Source organism: Podarcis vaucheri (assembly GCF_965113315.1).
Source record: "Podarcis vaucheri genome assembly, chromosome: 13".
NCBI classification, from domain to species: Eukaryota; Metazoa; Chordata; class Lepidosauria; order Squamata; family Lacertidae; genus Podarcis; species Podarcis vaucheri.
The window spans coordinates 48,497,866-48,522,035 of NC_138751.1; the positions used below are offsets into that span (position 1 = coordinate 48,497,866).

At 45.2% G+C, this 24,170-nt stretch overlaps 1 protein-coding gene across 4 annotated transcripts in view; it reads left to right on the top strand.

Annotated features, from left to right (window-relative positions):
- The first annotated feature begins 15,141 nt into the window (after positions 1 to 15,141).
- Positions 15,142 to 24,170, top strand: part of ANKRD17 (ankyrin repeat domain 17) — a 109,547-nt gene continuing 100,518 nt past the window's right edge. For 2 of the 4 annotated variants that reach the window (XM_082194650.1, XM_082194648.1), the window contains exon 1: positions 15,142 to 15,596. In XM_082194650.1, coding sequence (XP_082050776.1) covers positions 15,210 to 15,596 — 387 coding nt within the window. In that variant the 5' untranslated portion in view covers positions 15,142 to 15,209. The remainder of the gene's footprint in view (positions 15,597 to 24,170) is intronic. The other 2 variants (XM_082194647.1, XM_082194651.1) reach the window with 2 other exon arrangements.

The window sequence follows — 24,170 nt, forward strand, 5'->3', positions numbered from 1 at the left end:
TCTGATTCTGGAGTAATTCTGTGACATGCAAAGCTATGCCTAGTCTGAACCTGGGAAATCCATAAAGCAAAATATTTAATTCATCCGGATGGACAAAAAAGGAGAAGCGCATGGCTGCAATCCTAAGGATGTTTACATTAAATCTCAGCAAAATCACTGAAATTGGGGGCCTAAATACAGGTTATACACAAATGCATGTAACTGAACCGTGAGGGTTATTATATGTTTAGAACACTATGGGACAAACTGGTGCATGGTAATACTACCATTTGGTACTCAAACTTGCCCCTTCTCTGAAGAAAAAGAGGACAGAGGTGCTGTTATAGGCATTAAATAGGAGGACCTGCACTTAAATATTTGGGGTTCCAGTATCTCTGAACAATCTGTTACTTTCTGTTTCCCTTCTAAGGGACTGAATTGTTACTACCTGTTACTTTCTGTTTCCCTTCAAAGGGACTGAATTGTTACTACCAAACTACAAGAAAGAAGATTCCACCTAAACATTAGGAAGAACTTCCTGACAGTAAGAGCTGTTCGACAGTGGGATTTGCTGCCAAGGAGTGTGGTGGAGTCTCCTTCTTTGGAGGTCTTTAAGCAGAGGCTTAACATCCATATGTCAGGAGTGCTCTGATGGTGTTTCCTGCTTAGCAGGGGGTTGGACTCGATGGCCCTTGTGGTCTCTTCCAACTCTATGATTCTATGATTCTACTACCTGTTTCTTTGCTATTCCAGTATTAAAAGAAGACTTATGCAGAATGGAATATGAGGGGGTTCCCTGTTTCATTGCTGTGGCTGGGACACTCATGTGCCATGTCTGTCTGTAAAATATTTTTCATGTGGTTCAGTCTAGCAAACATATTTTTCAGCTACGTAAGTTTTAGGCCCTGTATAGCAGAGGCTGTTTGAGAGATCCTGCCTAGACAGCGAAGTTTTGCACTACTCTATGTAAAAGGTAAAGGTACTCCTGCCCGTACGGGCCAGTCGTGTCCGACTCTAGGGTTGTGCGCCCATCTCACTTAAGAGGCCGGGGGCCAGCGCTGTCCGGAGACACCTCCGGGTCACGTGGCCAGCGTGACGAAGCTGCTCTGGCGAACCGGCACCAGCGCAGCACACAGAAACGCTGTTTACCTTCCCACTACAAAGCGGTACCTATTTATCTACTTGCACTTAGGGGTGCTTTCAAACTGCTAGGTGGGCAGGAGCTGGGACCGAACGACGGGAGCTCACCCCGCCGCGGGGATTTGAACCGCCGACCATGCGATCGGCAAGCCCTAGGCACTGAGGTTTTACCCACAGCGCCACCCGCGTCCCCCATTCTCTATGTAAGGGCTAACTAAATGCCAAAGAACCTTTAAAAAGGAATAAAATTTTTGAAAGGGTTTTTCTTCCAAACTTCGCAGCTTATCCTTTTATTTGGTGCAAGGCAGGACTGGCCCAAGACATTCTGCCACCTGAGGTGAACCAGAAAATGGTGCCCCCATCTGGTATTCAGAAGTAGAGTGCCCTTGAAGTTGGGGACTCTACTTCAGTTAGGGCCATCTAACAGCTCTTGCTAGGACTGCCCACCTCACCGCAACCCACCACCATGTAAAGTATTGCACTTGGGCAAAAAAAATGAGAGGCATAAATACAAGATGGGTGACACCTGGCTTGAGAGCAGTACATGTGAAAAGGATCTAGGAGTCTTGGTTGACCACAAACTTGACATGAGCCAACAGTGTGACGCGGCAGCTAAAAAAGCCAATGCAATTCTGGGCTGCATCAATAGGAGTATAGCATCTAGATCAAGGGAAGTAATAGTGCCACTGTATTCTGCTCTGGTCAGACCTCACCTGGAGTACTGTGTCCAGTTCTGGGCACCACAGTTCAAGAAGGACACTGACAAACTGGAACGTGTCCAGAGGAGGGCAACCAAAATGGTCAAAGGCCTGGAAACGATGCCTTATGAGGAACGGCTAAGGGAGCTGGGCATGTTTAGCCTGGAGAAGAGGAGGTTAAGGGGTGATATGATAGCCATGTTCAAATATATAAAAGGATGTCACATAGAGGAGGGAGAAAGGTTGTCTTCTGCTGCTCCAGAGAAGCGGACACGGAGCAATGGATCCAAACTACAAGAAAGAAGATTCCACCTAAACATTAGGAAGAACTTCCTGACAGTAAGAGCTGTTCGATAGTGGAATTTGCTGCCAAGGAGTGTGGTGGAGTCTCCTGCTTTGGAGGTCTTTAAGCAGAGGCTTGACAACCATATGTCAAGAGTGCTCTGATGGTGTTTCCTGCTTGGCAGGGGGTTGGACTCGATGGCCCTTGTGGTCTCTTCCAATTCTATGATTCTATGTCTGCATGCCCTCTTGCCTCTTTTTAAAGCCATCTGACCTAGCAGCAACTTCACTGCATCTTTAGACTGTCAATCCTACTAGTTCAAAGCAGAAAGGATCTCCAAGGATTTCATGCCAAGGATCTCCACTGCATGCAATCTCTCCCACATGGAAGAGGCAGGCAGTGAACCTGAGATATACTCGGAGTCGAGAGTGGACTTCATGCTCTTTACTCAGCTCATAGTGAGGAGGAGGAATGGAGTTCCCCCAGAATGTCTGTCTTATATACATTATTTACACCATGGGCCCCACGTGATTGGCTAATTCCGGGATTCTCCTGTAGGCCAATCAGGTTGTGGATTCCCTTCCACCTGGAGCTGGATTGGGTGGCTCCTGCGGACCAATCAGACTGCTGCATTCTGAATCCTATTGTTCTAGGACCAATCAGACTGCTGCCTTTTAGATCCCATTCAACTCAGTACATAACACCACCGCTCTGACCATGACAAGGGACCGATGTCAATATTCCCCCACTTTCAGGTCACCCTCTTCCCATGCCCCAGTTCTCAGGATTTTATCGATTTATTCCCTGTTCTTCAAATGCATTGTCAAGTTGGCTTCCAATAGAATATTATAAAATGCCATAAAGATTACTAATGCATTAAAAGGCACTAAAAGCAGCAACTATATACAAGTGGCATCCATTTTAACATAACTTCTAAACAAAAGTTTAAAGCCTATAGGTCCAGGCCAGGTGCGTGGGTGGGACAACCAAAAGATATAGGACTTATATTGTGAGGTTACTCTGCGTGCACGTCAATTGAGAATGCTTATGGGTTCTGGATTACTGCACTGATGCAATTGAAACCAGCTGGAAGCTCCAAGTGCTTATTTAGGGCAGCCTCCCACAAACTGGTGCCCTCTATATGTTTTGGTCTTCATCAGCCCCAATTAGCACAGCCAAGGATCAGGGATGTGGGGAGTTATAATCTGCCAGGTAGGAAGAGCTGACCTAGAAGTGGTTCCCTCCTCTTGCAGTGAGGACTGAACCTTAGTAATAAGTCAGTGTGTGACTCCACCTTGTGGAAAAGAGTTATGCCTGCACAGAAGCGTTTTTGGACAACGCTGATTTTTTTTCTTGTGGGAGTTCTTGTTGAGAGAGTGGTGCACATCTGCACAGGATAGGTGACTCACCAGGTTGAAAGCATTCTACCAGCCACATGTGGTGGCCTAACAGTGGTTTCACAATTCACCAATTTTGCTGCTAAGGGTTTTGAACCAGCACGATCCTGACAAGCCACAATGCCTGAGTGAATCAAGCTTGGCTTGTTATAATTAGTGCAGTTCTAAGAACAACGACTTAGACTATCCAGTTAGTTCACAGCTGGAATGTGATTTGAAACTGGGCACTGCCTGGGCTCCAGATGTCAACATCAAATGGGTCGGGTGAAAGGGCCCTGGGACCTTATGGTGAAGGGTGGGTAAGAAATTGAGGAGAACAACAACAACAAGAAGAATAAGAACAACAACAGGCATTAAATCCAACAGTACACCTCATAATCTCAAATACAGATCTATACCTCTTTCAGTGAAACAAAGTGGCACTTGATAGGCTGGATAAATTAAGGACAATGAACCTGTGACGTTTGCAGAATGAGCAGCCCCAATGGTACCTGTACTGAGAGAATTCTCCTCAATTTGATTCAGTGTTGGACTCAGCAAACCACACAGCTTTTAAAAGTGAACTATCAATTTCACATTTCCAGCTTTGGAATCTGTTGCACTCCTGATGACATAATGAGGATTGCGACAGCATGTGAATGCCTAACCCCCCAGCCCACCAACACGTGCAGGTTTTCTTCACATTTACCTGGCAGCAGCTGGAGTAGTGGAATGTCAGGAATGGTAGTGCCCAAGGCCCAAGCATCCTTGGAAGTTTAATTTTCCCAGGGCATCTGAGTATTTAGGAAGTTTGGGGGAGGAAAGGGAGGTGCGCTGGTTCAAATCATTATGAAATCCAAAGTAGAACTCGCAGGACATACCGTGCTTGCTTTGTAATGTTCCTGAGAGCATTATGTGCTAGCCAAACTCATGTTCAAAGGCCTGCATCTATGAACTTCAGCAATATCGCTAATGGAAGCAAGATGGCTCTGTGTACAACAATGTTGTAATTTATGAACTGCAGTGTTTGCTGTTCTTTCAAATCCTGTATTTGGGGAGAAGATCTAAGAAGGGGCAAACTCTCTTGTTTCACTTTTAGGGTGGAGGAACCCCCTGCAGATTTTAGAGGGGCACTGACCAGAGTTCTGCAAGTTTTCTTGTTATGACAGTCACCATTTTAGATTTTTTTTAAAATGATATTTATTAGAAGTTTAAAGATTACAGAAAAAAAGGAAAACAATAAAAAGTTTAACAGAACATACATTACAATACATAAAAAGAAAAACATAAAAAACAATACAACAATACAGCAAAAAGAAACAAAAACACTAAAACACACATCCAATATTCCATATCTTTACCTTTCATTTACTTGTTTCATCGACCTCCTCACACCTCCCTTTTTTGTATTCTAGTTCAATTAACTATTTCAGCAAATTCTTTCCATCTTTCTCAATTTTTGTTCTATAATTTATCTTAACGGTCTAACCTTAATTTTTTTCATTTTGGCCCATTATCAATCAGCTTTTACTTAATTCTTTATTACATTTCTGCTAAAACCATATAGCTTCATTGCAGCATCCTTCTAACATTCATTAATTAATACTCTGGTTTCTCTTCAGATCGTATAAATCTTTCGCCTTTTACCATTTTAGATTTTGAAGAAAGCCCCATTCTGAAGGGATTTTGGTGGTGATGGGGAACAGTGCTCCTTTTATTACAGCAGTCAGTCCCCTCCCATGCGCTTCTAAACAGTTTCTGTTGCTGTTCTGTTGCCACTGTCAACAGAACAGAGCATTAAGCACTCTGGTGTGGGTTAAACCACAGAGCCTAGGACTTGCCGATCAGAAGGTCGGTGGTTCGCATCCCTGCAATGGGGTGAGCTCCCGTTGCTTGGTCCCTGCTCCTGCCAACCTAGCAGTTCGAAAGCACGTCAAAGCGCAAGTAGATAAATAGGTACCACTCCGGCGGGAAGGTAAACGGCATTTCCGTGCACTGCTCTGGTTTGCTAGAAGCGGCTTAGTCATGCTGGCCACATGACCCAGAAGCTGTACGCCGGCTCCCTCAGCCAGTAAAGCGAGATGAGCGCCGCAACCCCAGAGTCGTCCGCGACTGGACCTAACAGTCAGGGGTCCCTTTACCTTTACCTTTAAATTTCAGCAGCCCCCTGAAATTTGCCCCCAGCTCCCCATTTACCCTTTCCATGTTTTACGAATAGGTCTACGAACAGAGGGGAGGGCATTCTTGCTTGCCAGCAAATTTGGGGTGAAGAAAGTGTTGCAATTATCTATCCCAACATGTTTGGATTTTGATTCATCATTAGCTAGAGGCCAGCTACGCACATGAGTCACGCTTCTCAAAGCCTCATACTTGATTCCATGCAGTATTGTCCGCACACCAAGGGCTGTTTAATTTAAGTTAATTAACTGTAATTTTATCCTCCTTTCCAGACAAATAGTGTCTCCTACAGCGGCTCACATCAATGCAAAAAATGAGAGACAGGCCCTGCCTTCGGGTTAACAAGTGGGAAAAAAGGACAAGTTATATCCAGGTATTATCATGCAGCTGGGGCACGGCTGATCTTTGCTGGGATAAAGGTGCTGCAACTGACCCAGTGTTCAAAACACTGGTAGCATTACCTCCTTTCAGGAAAGAACTGGCAGGAAATCACACTGTGCAAGTTGGAGTTAACTCTTTATTAGCAAGAGTACGATTTGTACAGAATTGGCGGAATGTCAGGCCTAAGGAGATCAGCAGCTCATGTCCAGTAGGTCTTGCTCCATGGATCAGTTGCTGAGACTGAAAGTACCAGCCTCCTTAAAGGTAAAGGGACCCCTGACCATTAGGTCCAGTCATGGCTGACTCTGGGGTTGCGGCGCTCATCTCGCTTTACTGGCCGAGGGAGCCGGCGTACAGCTTCCGGGTCATGTGGCCAGCATGACTAAGCCGCTTCTGGCGAAACAGAGCAGCACACAGAAACTCTGTTTACCTTTCTGCCGGAGTGGTACCTATTTATCTACTTGTACTTGGACGTGCTTTCGAACTGCTAGGTTGGCAGGAGCAGGGACCGAGCAACGGGAGCTCACCCGGTTGCGGGGATTTGAACCGCCGACCTTCTGATCGGCAAGTCCTAGGCTCTGTGGTTTAACCCGCAGCGCCACCCGCGTCCATCCCAGCCTCCTTACAGCCGTCTTAAGTACCCTGCTCTCCGGGTTCCCCCAAAGCAATCAGAGACTATACCTGCGTGAAGCTAACTTCTCTGCCCTGTTCACTCTGCAGCGTATTGTTTTGTCTGTGATTCCCCTTGCGTACTTACAAGAATATGTCATTAATGTGCCTCAGTATTTCTTTGGGCCATGCTGTCCCTAGCACCCAAAATATTTTTATTCTTCTAGTAAAAATATTTAGCAACAACCATTATAAAAACGGCTTAGACAACTCGCTGAGCCAGAATACCAACCATGCCCAAACATGCACTGGCAGCTTCAAAGCTCCTTAGCTTGTACGTCTATCCATGCAGCCTCTATAAAGATCCAGCATAGTAAGGGTGGGGCTTGCCACAGCACGCTCGTTTTGCCCAGTGGTAGCATCGTACATGTTCTACGGGAAGCCAGCACAACTAAAGATCTCGTGGGCTAGAAGTGAATGTACGCTTGGGAATGAGCATCCAAAACACTTCAGTAAACACGGCTTCTTTCTCAATAATACAAAGAGACCCAGCTGAATGGAGTGTTCATATGTACACCTTTAAAGCCCATTCAAAGCCCATTCTTTCCCTCCAAGAATTCTGGGGACTGTTGTTTTCCCTCTCACAGGGTTACAGTTCCCAGCAAGCCTTAAGCCACTGTGCCCAGACCTCTCTGAGGGTGTACAAAGCCCAAGTTTTGTATGAAAAGAAGAAGTAATGAACAATTCCACTGCCAAATACTACTTCCAGTGAGCTAAGTCCTTTGCGCATGAGGTGTATAAAAGTTTTTTGTTAGATTGTCTCATATATACCATCCAACGTTTCTCAGATGAAAACAGGGATGTCCTATTCCCTTCTTCTTCTTCTTCTTCTTCTTCTTCTTCTTCTTCTTCTTCTTCACTCTTCTGACTGGGTTGCTCCAGCCACTCTAGGTGGCTTCCAACCTATGTAAAAACATAATAAAACATTAAACATTAACAAACTTCCCTATACAGGGCTGCCTTCAGATCTCCCAAACACATCATTGAGACTGGAGGCAAGTCTCCCTTCAGTAGAAGTACGGACTTGGCAAAGAACTCTTAACTTATGGCGCCACCATCCCCCTGGTTTACTATCCCTAGTACTTCAAGACTCCCATAACAGTGCCTGGCTTAAAACCGTCTATCAAAAACTTCACTCTTGTGGCCTATCCCCACAACACCTACTCACTATGGGCCCTACTAAAGCAAATAGTCTAATTGGTCAACATCTAAAAGATATTGAGCATCAGAACAACCTGGCCACTATAAGGAAATTCTGCCCTTGGTATGTTCATTTTCCACCTCTCTATTTTGATTCTCTGGCCCCATATCTGCACAAACTTATTATCCCAAAATACAGACGTGCTTTTACACTTGCAAGACTGGATGTTTTGCCATCTGCAGTACTTGAGGGTCGATTCCAAAAGATCCCACCTGAGAAACGTCTTGGCCCCTGTGGAGATGGTAGCCACGAAACACGTCCTCCTGTCATGTACTCTCTACAAAGACCTGAGGAACGAGATCGTCACCCCACTCGTACTAACCATCCCAGGGCGCTCAACCACTGCCACAATGTCCTTTCTTCTATCAGATCAAAATGAGCAGATAACAGCAAAGGTTGCTAGGTTCATAGCAAGGGCAATCAGAATAAGGGCCACTAACTGACGGCTGATTCAGGACTTAAAATTGTGCTCTTATATCACATTTCCTTTTTTGGATATACTGTAATGTTTTACTGCTGCTATGGCAATTGGCTAATGCGAATAAAGTTTTATCTTATTTTGTTGTTTAGTCGTTTAGTCGTGTCCGACTCTTCGTGACCCCATGGACCAGAGCACGCCAGGTACTCCTGTCTTCCACTGCCTTGTGAGAGATTTTACTTTCTTGGGCTCCATGATCACTGCAGATGGTGACAGTAGCCGCGAAATTAAAAGATGCCTGCTTTTTGGGAGAAAAGCAATTACAAGCCTAGACAGCATCTTAAAAAGCAAAGACATCACCTTGCCAACAAAAGTCCGTATAGTTAAAGCTATGGTTTTCCCAGTCGTGATGTATGGAAGTGAGAGCTGGACCATAAAGAAGGCTGATCGCCGAAGAATTGATGCTTTTGAATTGTGGTGCTGGAGAAGACTCTTGAGAGTCCCATGGACTGCAAGAAGATCAAACCTCTCCATTCTGGAGGAAATCAGCCCTGAGTGCTCACTGGAAGGACAGATCCTGAAGCTGAGGCTCCAATACTTTGGCCACCTCATGAGAAGAGAAGGCTCCCTGGAAAAGACCCTGATGTTGGGAAAGATTGAGGGTGCAAGGAGAAGGGGACGACAGAGGACAAGATGGTTGGATCTTATTTTATCAGATGTCTAAAGATTGTCTAGTTACTTATCTCCTTGGCTCGGGGGTCGCATAACTGTACCCTCCAACATTTCTCCAGTGAAAATAGGGATGTCCTACCATGCTCTCCAACATACCTTCTGGGCTGAAATCTGGGCTGGTGCTGGTGCTACTTCCCCACTGCTGGCAGCCTCACCTAGGTGCTGCCTATCACCAAGCCACAGCCCCATAGGATGGGTGGTACTGCATGTTGTCACTGCGCTTGCCGCTGCTCCTGCCCATCCCAGAAAAGGAGGTGGGTCAAACATTGTACCCACCCATATCCACAAAATAGGAGAGTGACATAGTACCCCATTCCAGATTAAGGCAGAAGACTGGGGCTGCATACACACCACAAATGTAAAGCACATTTAAAGCACATTCCCTAATGGGAACTGTAGTTTGTTATATTGTAGCACCCTGCTTGTGGTTAACGCTTAGCTGGAATGAAATATTCAACGCAGCAATAGAGAAATTAAAATAATAATTTATTTGTCAGACAAATAAATGAGAGGCACAGTGGTATATGGTTACCAAGCTCTGGCCTGGCCTCCTGCCATTATGGCCAGCACTTATATTCCCTCAGCCCAGGCCCCTTGCTCCTCCTTTGGCTGCCTCTGTCCAATCAGCCTGGTTGAATTTCCTATTGGCTGATTGCTATAACCAATCCTAAAAGATACACCCATATCCTCCTGTCCTTATATGGAACACAAAGAGCTATATATTGTTACATCTATAAATGACAAATAAGTAGTAATATATCTTACATGTGTCTCAACAAGGAATCTTAATTACCAGCTCACCTCTTGCCCTCCTTGCCCTATTGCCCTCCAAAACAAATGGTTAATCTTAAATTTTTATCTTAAACATATGTCAAGGATCTTGAGTTTCACATCAACATTGAAAGATCTCCTTCATTTGAAGGTTTCCAAACAAATGCCTGACCACTATATATCAGGACTGCTTGGATGGCGTCTTCCTGTCTGGCAGGGGGGCTAGGCTGGTGGCTGACTTAATTTCAGGATAAATACAACTCTTACAACTATATGAAATAAGAATCTAGCATTTCTTAAATCCTTTGCATAATTACATTTAAGCCAATATATTTAATACACAACACAGGTAGCCTCTTAAAAGGAATAAGGCCTTTGTAAAGTAGAAAAAGGAACTCAGTTTAAAGCAGTTTCAAAAGAAGCCTCTTCAGTTTACACCCCCCCCTTCAGCCAGCTGCTTTTCCCATTAGCTCTTCCCAACATTTATTGCCCTCTAACTCTCTCAGTTTAAGAAAGAAACAGTTTTAAAAAAAGACTTCCCAAAAATGCTCTCTTTCTGCCAGCTAGATGCTTCTCCATTTGGTCTTTAACCTTAGAAAGAAGATCTGGCTCATTTTACTGGGAGGCACATTGGTATTATTTTACTATTTACTCATTCCTAATTATGTTTATCTCTGCCTTTTTTATCTTCTGTAACATGTAGGGTCAGTGTCCTCACTCTCAGTCTGTAATTCCAGCTTTTACGACTTTGAGAATTGTTTTCTGCTATCAATCAAGGGGCCCCCTTGTCTAGGAGGAAAACATTGCCAAGGTTCTCTAAACAGCTAGTCTTCTTGCCTGGCATGAAACATTTGAAAATCTAAGCCCATTTAATTTAGGAACCTGATCAAACATTAATAAAATGCAGGCTTATGATTAGATGCCTCAATATCAATCAATCCTTTATTAGGCATAGCAAAGCACACATTATAAAACAAACACCGTATACAAATTGTGGAAAATATGAATTCAGCATAACAATTTGCATAAATAATACAGTATAACACTATGACATCACCGACCAATCAAGAACCACTAAATCTCTCTATAATGGCTCAGTCTTTCCACATGGACAGCGCTCAAAAATTTAGCCACTATTAAAGTAATTTGTTAAGGGTGTTGGGAATTTTATTTATAGATTTTTAAAATTTAACTTAGATACCAGATCACGGGGCAGTTTACAGCATAAAAATACAAAATGGGAACACAAAATACATAACAACCCCCCCCCAAAAAAACCTAATAACTCCCCTGTATAGCTCTGTGAGGGGTAAACTACCGTTCTCCAGATTCTTGTGTTTGCATGTGTGTACTCACACTTCAAATGACACCAGAAACCACTATAGGCCTATTTGATATTGACATGTAAAATAACTTTGCAAGTCCGCAATAGTTACAAAGCTGTGTAAATGTTCAATAGTCCACCCGACCCTACACATATTCATGTTGTAGAACAGCAACAGCGGGCAGCGCGGGGTGGAGAAGGCAAAGCACTGCCCTAAACAATTTCTTCCCTCCTCCTCCTCCTCCTCCTCCACGTGTTTCTCCCTCCTTTTCCTAGACTCCCAAGTGGAGCCAGCCTGGAGCAGCAGGAGGGTTAGCCCCCCCCCCCACTGATTTAAATGACAGTTCAGAAGGGTGGTGAGGAGAAAACCAATTTGTCCTCTTTACAAAGCATTCCCGGCTTTTGAGCATCTGGATCCTAACACTGATCTCCAGCTGCTGTGTGCTTTCAAAGCAAAAACACACACAAACATATATAAGTAACAACCCAAAGTACCCAGCTAGGCATATTATTTATGCTCTTGTGCTCATGTTCTGCTTGCTAGTTTCCCACAGGCATCTGGTTGGCCACTGTAGATGGGCTCTTAGTCCGTTCCTATATTCTTGTGTGTGTGTGTGTTAAGACTGGGATGTAGTCCTCAACATTCATTTTTTGAGCCACTACATGGATGTGCCACAGCAGGAATTTTATTTGCTTTGAAGATTGCAAACACTGGGTGGCTCATCTGCTGTTTTGCTGAGAACTTCCCCTTCTTTTAAAGAGACTGTCTTCCTCCAAAACTCATAAGGACAGGTAATTAACCAGCTCAGCTGGAAGAAACCACCTTTGACCCTCAACTTGTTACTTGTCAATATATATCCTTTAAAGAATATATATGACCCTTTATAGAATAATAATAATAATAATAATAATAATGATGATGATGATGATGATGATTTATTTATACCCCGCCCATCTGGCTGGGTTTCCCCAGCCACTCTGGGCGGCTTCCAAAAGAATATTAAAATACTGTGATACATCAAACATTGAAAGCTTCCCTAAACAGGCCTGCCTTCAGATGTCTTCTAAAAGCCTGGTAGTTGTTGTTCTCTTTGACATCTGGTGGGAGGGCGTTCCACAGGGAGGGCGCCACTACCGAGAAGGCCCTCTGCCTGGTTCCCTGTAACTTGGCTTCTCGCAGTGAGGGAACCGCCAGAAGGCCCTCGGTGCTGGACCTCAGTGTCCGGGTAGAACGATGGAGGTGGAGACGCTCCTTCAGGTATACTGGACCGAGGCCATTTAGGGCTTTAAAGGTCAGCACCAACACTTTGAATTCTGCTCGGAAATGTACTGGGAGCCAATGTAGGTCTTTCAAGACTGGTGTTATATGGTCTCGGTGGCCGCTCCCAGTCACCAGTCTGGCTGCTGCATTCTGGATTAGTTGTAGTTTCCGAGTCACCTTCAAAGGTAGCCCCACATACAGTGCATTGCAGTAGTCCAAGTGGGAGATAACCAGAGCATGCACCACTCTGGCGAGGCAGTCCGCAGGCAGATAGGGTCTCAGCCTACGTACCAGATGGAGCTGGTACACAGCTGCCCTGGACACAGATTTAACCTGTGCCTCCATGGACAGCTGTGAGTCCAAAATGAGTCCCAGGCTGCGCACCTGGTCCTTTAGGGGCACAGTTACCCCATTCAGGACCAGGGAATCCTCCACACCTGCCCGCCTCCTGTCCCCCAGAAACAGTACTTCTGTCTTGTCAGGATTCAATCTCATATGGCAACATACCTTGAAGATTACAAAGGTTCCAGGAGCTTACACAGGGCTCGTGTTTCCTTTTGGAAATGAGGTGCTTTAGGATATATGGTTTATTTACACACATATAACCTGAGCCTATGATGGAGGGGTTCACAGTATTAACCCAAGAGTCTTCTTTCTCCCATAGCCACAGCATTGGATTCAAGCACACATCAAACACCATACTCAGACTCTTTGCTTCTAGTTTACATCGTACACACTCTTTCTACTCTGGCTTTTTCTGTTGAGGGCCCCCCACCCATTTGCTATTTTAAACCAAGCTCCTTAATCCCCCTAATGGTTTATCACCGAGGCTATCACCTCACAGGAAGCTAGATTGTAGCACATGCTGGATCCAGGGATTGAATAATAATCATAATAATTTTATTTATACCCCACCCATCTGGCTGGGTTTCCTCAGCCACCCTGGGCGGCTTACAGCACATAAAAAATAGTAAAACATTAGACATTAAAAATTTCCCGATACAGAGTTGCCTTCAGATGTTTTCTAAAAGTCAGATAGTTCTTTATTTCCTTAACATCTGATGGGAGGGTGTTCCAAAGGGTGGGCACCACTACCAAGAAGGCCCTCTGCCTGGTTCCCTGTAAGCTCACTTCTCGCAGTCAGGGAACTGTCAGAAGGCCCTCGGCACTGGACCTCAATGTCCAGGCTGAACAATGGGGGTGAAGATGCTCCTTCAGGTATACTGGACCGAGGCCATTTAGGGCTTTAAAGGTCAGCACCAACACTTTGAATTGTGCTCGGAAACGTACTGGGAGCCAATGTAGGTCTTTCAAGACCGGTGTTATGTGGCCTCGACGGCCGCTCCCAGTCACCAGTCTGGCTGCTGCATTCTGGATTAGTTGTAGTTTCCGGGTCACCTTCAAAGGTAGCCCCACACAGAGTGCATTGCAGTAGTCCAAGTGGGAGATAACTAGAGCATGCACCACTCTGGCGAGACAGTCTGTGGGCAGGTAGGGTCTCAGTCTGCGTACCAGATGGAGCTGGTAAACAGCTGCCCTGGACACGGCATATATATATATATAGAGAGAGAGGATATATATATGTGTGTGTGTGTGTGTGTGTGTATATATATATATATATATATATATATATATATGCTTTCGTAGATTTTCACGGGTACAGGAATGCAGGTTTTGGTGTCTTCGGGTGTCTTCCCGTGTAACAAAAGAAGAAGAGGCACACTAATCTAGGAACTTCCTCTCTGCCCAGAACGTTGGAGGCTATACACCACACCCCTCAACAGTATTTATAGGAACTCAAACACCAGATTCTGCTCTGTTCCAGTAACAAGAAGCCGAAAGCACCAGCCTGAAGATGACGAGTGAGACCTCGTCGAAACGTCGCACAGACACCCCGACTCTTACACGGGAAGACACCCGAAGAACCAAAACCTGCATATATATATATATATATATATATATATATATATGGTATCTAAGGCGCTACTGGAAAAATAACAAGAAAAGTAACAAGAAGCCGAAAGCACCAGCCTGAAGATGACGAGTGAGACCTCGTCGAAACGTCGCACAGACACCCCGACTCTTACACGGGAAGACACCCGAAGACACCAAAACCTGCATTCCTATACCCGTGAAAATCTACGAAAGCAATATATATATATACATATACATACATATACACATATATACATACATATATACATATATAGGCAGAAAGGGAGAGAGAGAGAAGACATGAAACACAGGACAAAACTGTATCAATACAGGAAGAAATATTTTACATGGAAAAATAGGACCACCCTGTACTGTATTATACAGGACAGGCGGCAACCCTAGACTGACAACTCAGAGATTCCCCAGCGCAGCGCTTCTCGCGCGCAGACACCAACTCGCGCGGAAAGGGCGCACGGCGATGACGCACCAGCCGCTACCCGGAAACCCAAACCTCGGCGCAAGCGCAGAGGGTGAGCTAAAGCAAAACATTCCCCCCTTATTCCCTGTTGGTGTTCAGAGCTCGTTCCGGCTGCGGCCGAGGGCGTCTGCGCTTGCGCGGCAGCGACGCGGCGTCGGCGGGCGTCGGGGGCGGGTCCAGCCCTGACGGCGAGCCTGAGGGCGGGCGGCGCAGGAGCCAGCCGGGTCGGGCCGTGGCGCTGGCCTGCGGGTCTCGCGAGAGCTGCTGCTCCTCCGCCTCCCCCCCCCGCTCCCACCTCCGCCACTTCCACCGCGACGGCTCCAGAAGGTGACCGGCTGCGAGACGGCGCGGGCGGGCGGGCGGCAGAGCGGTGGCGCGGGCGACCATGGAGCCTCCGCCGCCTCCTCTGGCTACCACTGCCGCGGAGGTGAAGGGCGGCGGGTGCGAGGGGGACCCCGAAGGGCTGGCCAGGGTGTGCGACCTGCTTCTCCTCAGCGGCGAGGCGCCGCCGCCGCCGCCTCCTCACGGGCAGCAGCCGCCTCAGCCGCCGCCGGCCAAGCGGAGCTGGACCCGGCGTCGTCGGAGGCAGCAGCCGCAACCGCCGGGCGGGGAAAGCGGCGTCGGCGTCGGCCACAGCAGCAGCAGCGAGAGCAGCGAGGAAGAGGAGGACGACGACGACGAGGAGGAGGAGGAGGAGGAAGATGAGGAGGAGGAAGAGGAAGACGACGAGGAGGACGACGAGGAAGAGGAGGACGACGAGGAAGTGTCTGAGGTGGGTCGGGTGGGGGGGATAGCCGGGGGGGGGTCACCTCTTCCTATTGCCCCCCCTCCTCCCTGAATGGGTCTCCGGGGCGGGGAGAGGGGAGCCTCTCCAAACCAACCACTCAACCCCCCCCCCCCCGCCTCTGATCTGGTTTCATAACCTTGTTTTTTTTTTTTGAGAGCGCAGCCAGGCGGAGGCATCTGCCCCGTTGGGCTTCTTCAGCCCTGCTGCCTGCCTTCCCTCCCTGAGGAGGATCGTGGAATTGTGAAGTTGGAAGGGGCTCCCCCAGGGTCATCTAGCCCAACCCCCTGCAATGCAGGAATCTTTTTGCCCAGTGTAGGGACCGAAGCCACCAGTCTACTTGACAGTCAGGAAGTTCATGTTGCCTGTGGGGGGGGGGAGTGAGAGAGCATGAGTGGGGGTCCATCTGGACTCTGGGGGTGAAATGGGGCCCGGGCGGCCTGGATCCGCTCTGCACCCCAAAGCTGGCAGCAGGGCTTGGAGCTGCCGCCGCCGCCACTCTCCTCAAAACAAATGTCCCGGCAGAAGCTGCGCTGCGCTGTGGCACGCTTCAAACCACAGCTGTCATCACCCCCGTGGGAGTCTTTCAGGCTGCAATGATCTTGGAAGTGCTTCTTCAGGACAAGGCCCTGCTGGGATCTGTTGGGTTTTTGCTCCATGGGAATGGTTGCAGCCACTTGCACATGTCTCTTGCTTTCTCCTGGAGTGGGTCAGTAAATTGAGTGGCCTCTGCTATGGGCTGGGGGAAAGGAAAAGGGATCTTTGAGCTAGAAACATGCATAAGGCTCTTGGAGGCAATGTGAGAGAGGCCTGCTTGTTTGGTGTGTTAGCTGTTTTCTCTATCAGTTTTTATTTCGAAAGCTAGTTTCTTATCTGCTGCCTTCTAAATTAAGGCAGTTTCTGCATGTGCTGTAGAGGGAAGCAAGGGGCAGATGGGGCTCTTCAACTCATCTAGGAGAAGGAACATTCTGATCCTAAAGCTCTGCTGCCTGGAGGAATATCTTCAGGAGAAGAAAAGACTAAGGAGTAAACCCTACACAAATCCAGAGTGGAGACCCTAAGACACATGGATGGTGCCTTGTACGCTCCCTGTCAGCAACTCCAGCAATCAAGCTGGTGCCAAACGTATTGCTCCGCTTTCCTTTGGACCACATCAATGAGAACGAGAGGGTGGGTCATCTGGCTAGCCCAGGACCTCTGCCCAGGACACACTGCTCAGGCATGCACCCTGGGGAGCTGCTAATGCAACATTTAACATCACCCCTGGTGGTGCACTCCATTGTCTCTTGAGACTGATGGGTTCAAATAAAGACATAGGTGTCTCAGACTATTCTCAAGCGCTGTCTTTTGTATTTGCGTGGCATGCGCTTCTGTGTCAACTACAACTCCCATCATCCCTGACTGCTGTCTGTGATGCCTGGGGCTGATGCGAGTTGTAGCTCAGCAACATCTGAGGAGTCACCGGTTCCTATCCCTGCCTTAGGTGCTGGTTGTTCAGCCCCTGTTGCCTTCTGTCTTAAGCTTGGCTGTTTGCTTTTTTATGAGATTAATTTCCTAGTATGAATCCATATAGTTCCAGCCTTACAGCATGATTCTAGCCTTATTCTAATCATAAGTCCAGTTGGTTCAGATTGCAGATAATTCCAGGTAAGTGTGGTTGCAATGGCTCCATATTTTAAAACTCAAATGGAGGTAATTCTTATCTGTAGGCATTTCCTCTGTTTTGACCAATTAATGCATGCTTGATTGGTGTGCTACAAAACCCATAACTGCTTAATATACTTAAAAGTTTGATGTCTCTGAAGTTGTGAGTCTCCCACCAATTTGATTTTTATATGTGCAATTGACTCTTGAGCCATATAAAGAAGTGCATAAAAACATACATATAATTTAAATATATGAAAGCAGCATGCTGGTGGGAATATATTGTGTTGAGCATCATTAGCTTTTTTAAAACCAAGGTGTGGCTATTTATATAATAGAAACAGGCCATGTATAATTTAGCATAGATTTGTTCATATGATTCATGCACAGTTAATACAATGAAGTTCTTCCCTCACTGGCAAGCTCATTCCCTGAAGAAGAAAGCCTTTAAAGCATATCCCACTTAAATCAGTGAGCGTGAAGAATATACCATATTCTATATGTGGATGATACTTGGCTCCTTTCCATAGAATAGCAAGGAAACCAGAGTTCCTATGTATATTAATGGATGTGGACAGGTACAGTTGACTCGCATCTTGCACACATATAACTTGCGTGATCACAGCTTTACACTTGGCGGCCAGCTGGTTGTGACTGCACAAATTAAACACCGAGAGCTTAAAAGCACTTTCCCGGCACTGAAAGCACCTTTAAGCTCTCTGCCTTGCTTACCGGGCTCTGGAAAGATTCTGTGTGGACCCTGTGAGGTTCCCAGAGCCCATCGTTGGGGGTGATGCCAGCTTGGCGCACCAACTCCAAAATGGTGGGGATGGTTGTGCAGGGGTAGTTCTAGGATTATTCTGGCTAAACGTAATTTTGACTTTACACACAATCCCTGGAACCTCAGCCCCAACGCTGGTTATGAAATAAATATTGAGATTAGACTAAAAAAGGCAGGAAAGGGAACATAGGTTAAGATTTAAGATTGATTACAGGGCAGTATTGTCAGCTTCCAAGGAAATCAATTTCCTAACCTATCAGAATCTTGCTGACATGGATTTGACGGAATTGTAGATTTTGGTGGATAGGACAGAGGAATGTGTGGGCCACCGTTTAATTTTTGTGTGAAGAGTGCAGTCAAGAAAGCTAATTCCCAATGGGAATAAGACAGTATCTATGATATGGAAAGCCCACGCTTCTTAGGGATATACTGTATAGTTCAGTACTGACCCGTTTCTGTCTGACATAAACAATAGTTTTCCAACCACTCACATCTGCGGAAGCATTCATGGCCTAAAAGGAAAACAGACCAGCTTTAGCAGAGTTTCCCTGCTTGGTCACCTGGAAGCAATTCTTACTCTCCCCGATGGCTAGGTGAGAGGCTGCTACAAGGTTGGTAGTGATATTTTGTGCAATAATCCACCATCAAGTGGTTCTACAGTACATCATAGGAGGTAGGCTGCTTTGTTCTACATCCAATGCAGTTTTAAAGACGTTTTTGGGCAGCCACATTAATTCTTTCCATACATGTGCATCTCAGTTTTCCTCCATGTAACTTGGAGCAGCATTTCAGCCTCTTGACAGGTTGTGAAGTAGGTTTGACTGAGAGTGCTCATGGTCAACTCAATGCCATTGGCAGAGAAGCTATAATGTATTCCCAAGTCAGTATACCTGTGTGATGAATGAGACGGCATGTTGTCAACTGCATGTTTTTGTCCTCAACCCCATTGTAATTTGCACTTGGTGAATACTTCAGTATTCAGCTGCTGGGAAGGCCACAATATATCTATGCTGTATTGCTTTGTTAGAATTTTAAGGTAGGAAGCATTTGGCATTAATGCATGGTTTTCTTAAATCTGTGCAACGGTAGCATTTGTATTGAAAAAAACATTCTGTATGGCCTTAAAATAGCTCTGTTTGTTTTAGCTAGGTTTCTTTTGCTCTTGATTCCCTTTTAGAAACTTGAGAGGAGAAAAATCCTACCCTGTAGGTGTTTGTTTTAAGCACAGGACACCTACTGCGGTGTACTATTCATCTATTTTGCAAATAAGTTCTACAGGATAGATACGAGTTCTGTGGACTAAACTTAAAACCAGGTGCTATTAAATGTTCTGAAACATTATTAAAACTGGTAGTAATTTATCTCCAGCATCTTCCAAAACCAAAGAGAAACAGTTTACATTTCTATCAAGCTATTGCTAGCAGTAGTTCCAAATGAAAACACAGTTAAAACTATTTTGTTACACTGTGAGTATCAGTCTATACAGAATGATCTAAATCTTCTGTCGTATTCATTTCACATGGATGGTATATTTATCATCTCCCAGTCAGGCTCCTGGGAGATTTTCATCTGTGAGAATCTTAAGTGTGCAGGAGCTTCTTTCCTAGTGTGATGACTTATATTAGATGCACAGCACTTCTGATGTGGCCTTGGACGACTGCATCAACAAACCTATGATTTCTCTAGTGTTCATATACAATGGTGTCTCACAGAAGTCGTTCAGCCTCCTCTCCTCCTCCAACTTTTCTGCATTCATCCTGCATTCTTTTACAAGGTGCATCCAAATGCAAAGGAAAAATTGATGTTTATGGAATCACTATTATAATGCTTGTGGTCATGACGGCCCATATTTTGATCACTGGTTGCAGTTGAGGTGTTGCTCCATGTGGCCACCATTGCTGCAATTCTGGAATTTTTTGAGGGTGGCAATTGAAATGCCAAGAAATCTTCACTGCAGGTTGAGGGAAGAACCACTAAGATGTTTTGATTATTGTCTTTTTAGTTTCTTTTCTTTGCTTAGACTCTCTTACGTTTTCCACTGCCTGAACTGTACTTATAGCCAAACGTGGCAGTTTGGAACATGCATATATTATTCTTACAAATAATATATGCTTTAGACACTCTTCATCTTGGGATCTACTATCATTTTTTTTCTGTGGAGCCTAGAGACCAGAGGCCTAACTTGTTTACTCACATTTTCTATGGTCTGTAAACCTTACCAGCAGCACTGACTCTTATTGTTCCTGTGATCTAATTGTTCCTGATTATTATGCTGCCTGTTTCTCCCTCCTGCTGCCAGTTAGCTGTCATACTCTGTTGGCTCCTGCCTGTGCACAGGAAATGCCATCAGGATGCAAGGGTCTTGGGACTTGTCGTTCTTGAGAGAGCATGTGACATAGGGTAGCATACTACTCTCTTTCTCACTTTCACAAATAACACATTCTGAAGTGACAAGTTTTTGTCGCAATATCTGCTCTAGACCTATGTCAAAATATAGATTGATCATTCCGTTGTGTGAGGACTAGACTACCTAATTCCTTTTGACATTTTTTTTGGAGGAAGGTCAACCACAGTGTAGAAGTGACAGCTGCCTGGTGGAAACAATGGGAAAATCCAGCATATTTGTTTAACTGTAATTTTATTGCTTACCTAAAATTTCTTAACTACTCTTCATTGGAAAGATTTCAGGGTTGCATATAAAAGTGTTAAAACAATACAGTGTTACCTCGGGTTACAGACGCTTTAGGTTACAGACTCCGCTAACCCAGAAATAGTACCTTGGGTTAAGAACTTTGCTTCAGGATGAGAACAGAAATCGTGCTGCGGCGGCGCGGCAGCAGCAGGAGACCCCATTAGCTAAAGTGGTGCTTCAAGTTAAGAACAGTTTCAGGTTAAGAACGGACCTCCGGAACAAATTAAGTACTTAACCCGAGGTACCACTGTATGTACAACAGAAATGCAGGATTGTGGAAAAACCAAATCAAAAGGCAACCTAGCAATCACTAGTACAAGTAAGAAAGTATTAATTTGGTGTCAGAAAGGTGGTAATGTCAACACGTGATGTGTCTCCTTAGGGAGGGCAGTTTGGAGATGGGCAGCACAGAGCAAGCTATTTCCTTTGTGACTATATAATGCACTTCTGTTAACAAAGATGCTAGGAGAATGGGGTGGGTGGGGAGGGCTTAGAGACATGCAGGGCAGATATATGTAGTGACTTTGATTACTAAAGCAGCTACTCCAGCTGTGTTGCTCCTCCCTCCAAGTGTATTTTCATGGAAAAATTATTTTCTGCTTCTTGGTAGTTTAAATATTCTAGGGGGCAAACCACCCATCCAGAACAGAGCTCAGATTGCAACAAAGATGGGCCTTGTTTAACAGCCCTCTTTATCCCCCATCCCAAAATGAATCTGCTGTTCAGCTGCATGCATAAGCTTTGCGCACCATGGTTTTGCAAGCACCCTTAGGAAGTGGTACATCCAAGTCAACCAAGAAGCTGGACAGAGTAATGGACTTGCATCTTTTATAAATCTGTAGTTATACACTGCCATTTCTTTGGTTTAATAACTGCTTCTTGTTAGATTTTCTGGCACCAATCATATCTAGACATCTCTTTATAGATAAAGGAAAATACATTTGCGTGAACTTCCCTCAAGCTGATGTGGCTATTATTAGCCACATTTTCCCTCCCCATGAAAATTGTTCTTATATATACTATCGAAATAATAATACAGTTGTACCTCTGCTTATGTATCACTCTGGATATGTAAACTTCGGGATGCAAACTTGGCAAACCTGGAAGTATTTTTCCGGGTTTCACCGCATGCGCATGCACATGCACAGAAGTGCTCTACGCGCCATGCACAGAAGTGGTCTTCCAGTTGCAAATTCCTCGGGATGCGGCCAGACCTCCGGAACGGAACCCATTCACAACCGGAGGTACCACTGTACATCATGTCCAAGGCATCTTACAGCAATAAATATACAAATCAATAAATACTATACTTTATATGCAGATAGTATCAGAAGCAAAGCAGATAAAAGAAGCAATTGAACAACAAAGCAGCTAAAAAACCCTGAAAGATATAATCTATCACTCAGCTTTGGAAGACACATTAATTTAGGGGAACAGCTTATTTGAACAAAGAAGGCTTTACATGCTGACAGAATTACCTCAAAGAAGGGGTCAGATGGGCCTCTAAAGGAAGGAAGCAGTATTAGAAACTCAGATATATGAGCTAGATGCCAAATGGCACCTTAAACCTAGGTTTCAGTCACCACAATGGAATATCTATTCATCATGGGATTGGAATAGATGAACCTCAGGGTCCCTTCCAACGCTACATTTCTACAATCCTATGATTCTATGACCTCAACTACATTGCTTGACTGTAGCTTGCTTTTACAACAGTTCACTTGTCCTATTATGCAAGAAGGAGAAACACACACAGTGGAAATGGAAATGGTATTAACTGTTGACTAAGGCAGAGGTTTTTAAACTGTGGTCTGTGAATTCCATTTGGGTGGCTTGTGGAAAGGCTGCTGCACGGTCAAATGTATCTGTAGTCAGCCCTGCACTTACTTTCCTTGATATGATGTTGGAGGACTGAATTATCAAAAGGTTAACAAGGCCCTAGACCCCACGATTTTCATAATGCAGTGCTGGTTATGGTGATGATGGGGAAAGCATGTTTTATTTTTCAAATATTTGTACAAGGTGGGATTTTCATCACTTGCTGCCCTCAAAAGCAAAACTGTGATGACTGCTGGACCCAATCCAAGGCTAAAGAGACAACTTTTGCTGTGCCCAAGTCAGCTGACTCGTCGGAGATGTCAGTCACATTTGGACCTGCGGCAGTAGCAACACGCGCCGGTGGAATTTCAAGCACTGGAAGGAAGTGTGTTATAGAGCTTGGGTGTATGTAGCTATCAATAAAGTCCCCCCTCCCCCCTATATCCCTGTGAGATATGTCCTACTAACTGGTTTGGATTAGCAGTTGATCAGTAGTGTTATGGACCAGCTGAAGTTTCCAAATGATTTTCAAGAGCAGTTCCATGTAGTATGTTGTCATAACGCTGTCAAGATGTAACTAAGGTTGATTGTCAGCTTAGCCTCAAGGAATGGGCACAGTGCATGCATCAGCATAAGCTGTGCAAACCTACCCCTGGCCATCACTGACATCTGTGCATCTAGGCTCGCAATGGGAATTTTACGCTATCTAGCACAGGTTGAATCCTATCCCCTGCTTTAAATTTTACTGCCCTGGAGCACCTCTGTCTTGTGGAACACAGAACTTTACTATTTCTTGCCGTTATATTGCAGGAACAGCTGGATCTGACCTTTGAACCGCAAGTTGCAACTTGTCAATGATACACCTTCAGGTTTCAGACTAACTCGGTCCACCCATGTTGACCATTGGATTATTGCTGGGCGTCAAAGAGTATAAGAGGACTTCCTTTTTCAGTTGAGTCTTGCCGGAGCAGCAAGGTCTTCCTGAGTTTTAGTGTTTTCCTAGTTATTGGTCAGTCCTGATTTTATGCAGGAATCTCAACTAAAGCATCCATGACAGATGGCTATCCAACCTCTGTTTAAAAATCTCCAAGGAAGGAGAGTCCATCACCTTCCAAGGGAGTCTGTTCTGCTATCTGATCTTGCCACCAGAATGTTTTTCCTGATGTTTAGTTCAAATCTCCTTTCTTATTGGTTTGGGTCCTAACCTCCAGAGCAGGAGAAAACAAGCCTGCTCCATCTTCCATGTGATAGCTCTTGAAGATGCTTATCATATCTCCTCTCAGTCTCCTCTTTTTCAGGCTAAACACGCCCAGCTCCCTCAACCATTCGTCATAAGGCTTGGTTTCCAGATCCTTGATCATCAGCTTGTCAATATCCTTCTTAAATTGTGGTGTGCAGAACTGGACACAGGACTCCAGGTGTGATCTGACCAAGGCAGAATACATTGGGACTATTAAGACACTATACTTCTCTTGATGCAGCCTAGAATTGCATTATCTGCTGCTGCTGCTGCATCACACTGCTAACTCTTTTTAAGCTTGTTGTCTTTTCACATGTACCACTGGCAAGCCGGATGTTCCCAATCTTATATTGGTGCTGCTGGTTCTTTCTCCCTAAGTATCAAACA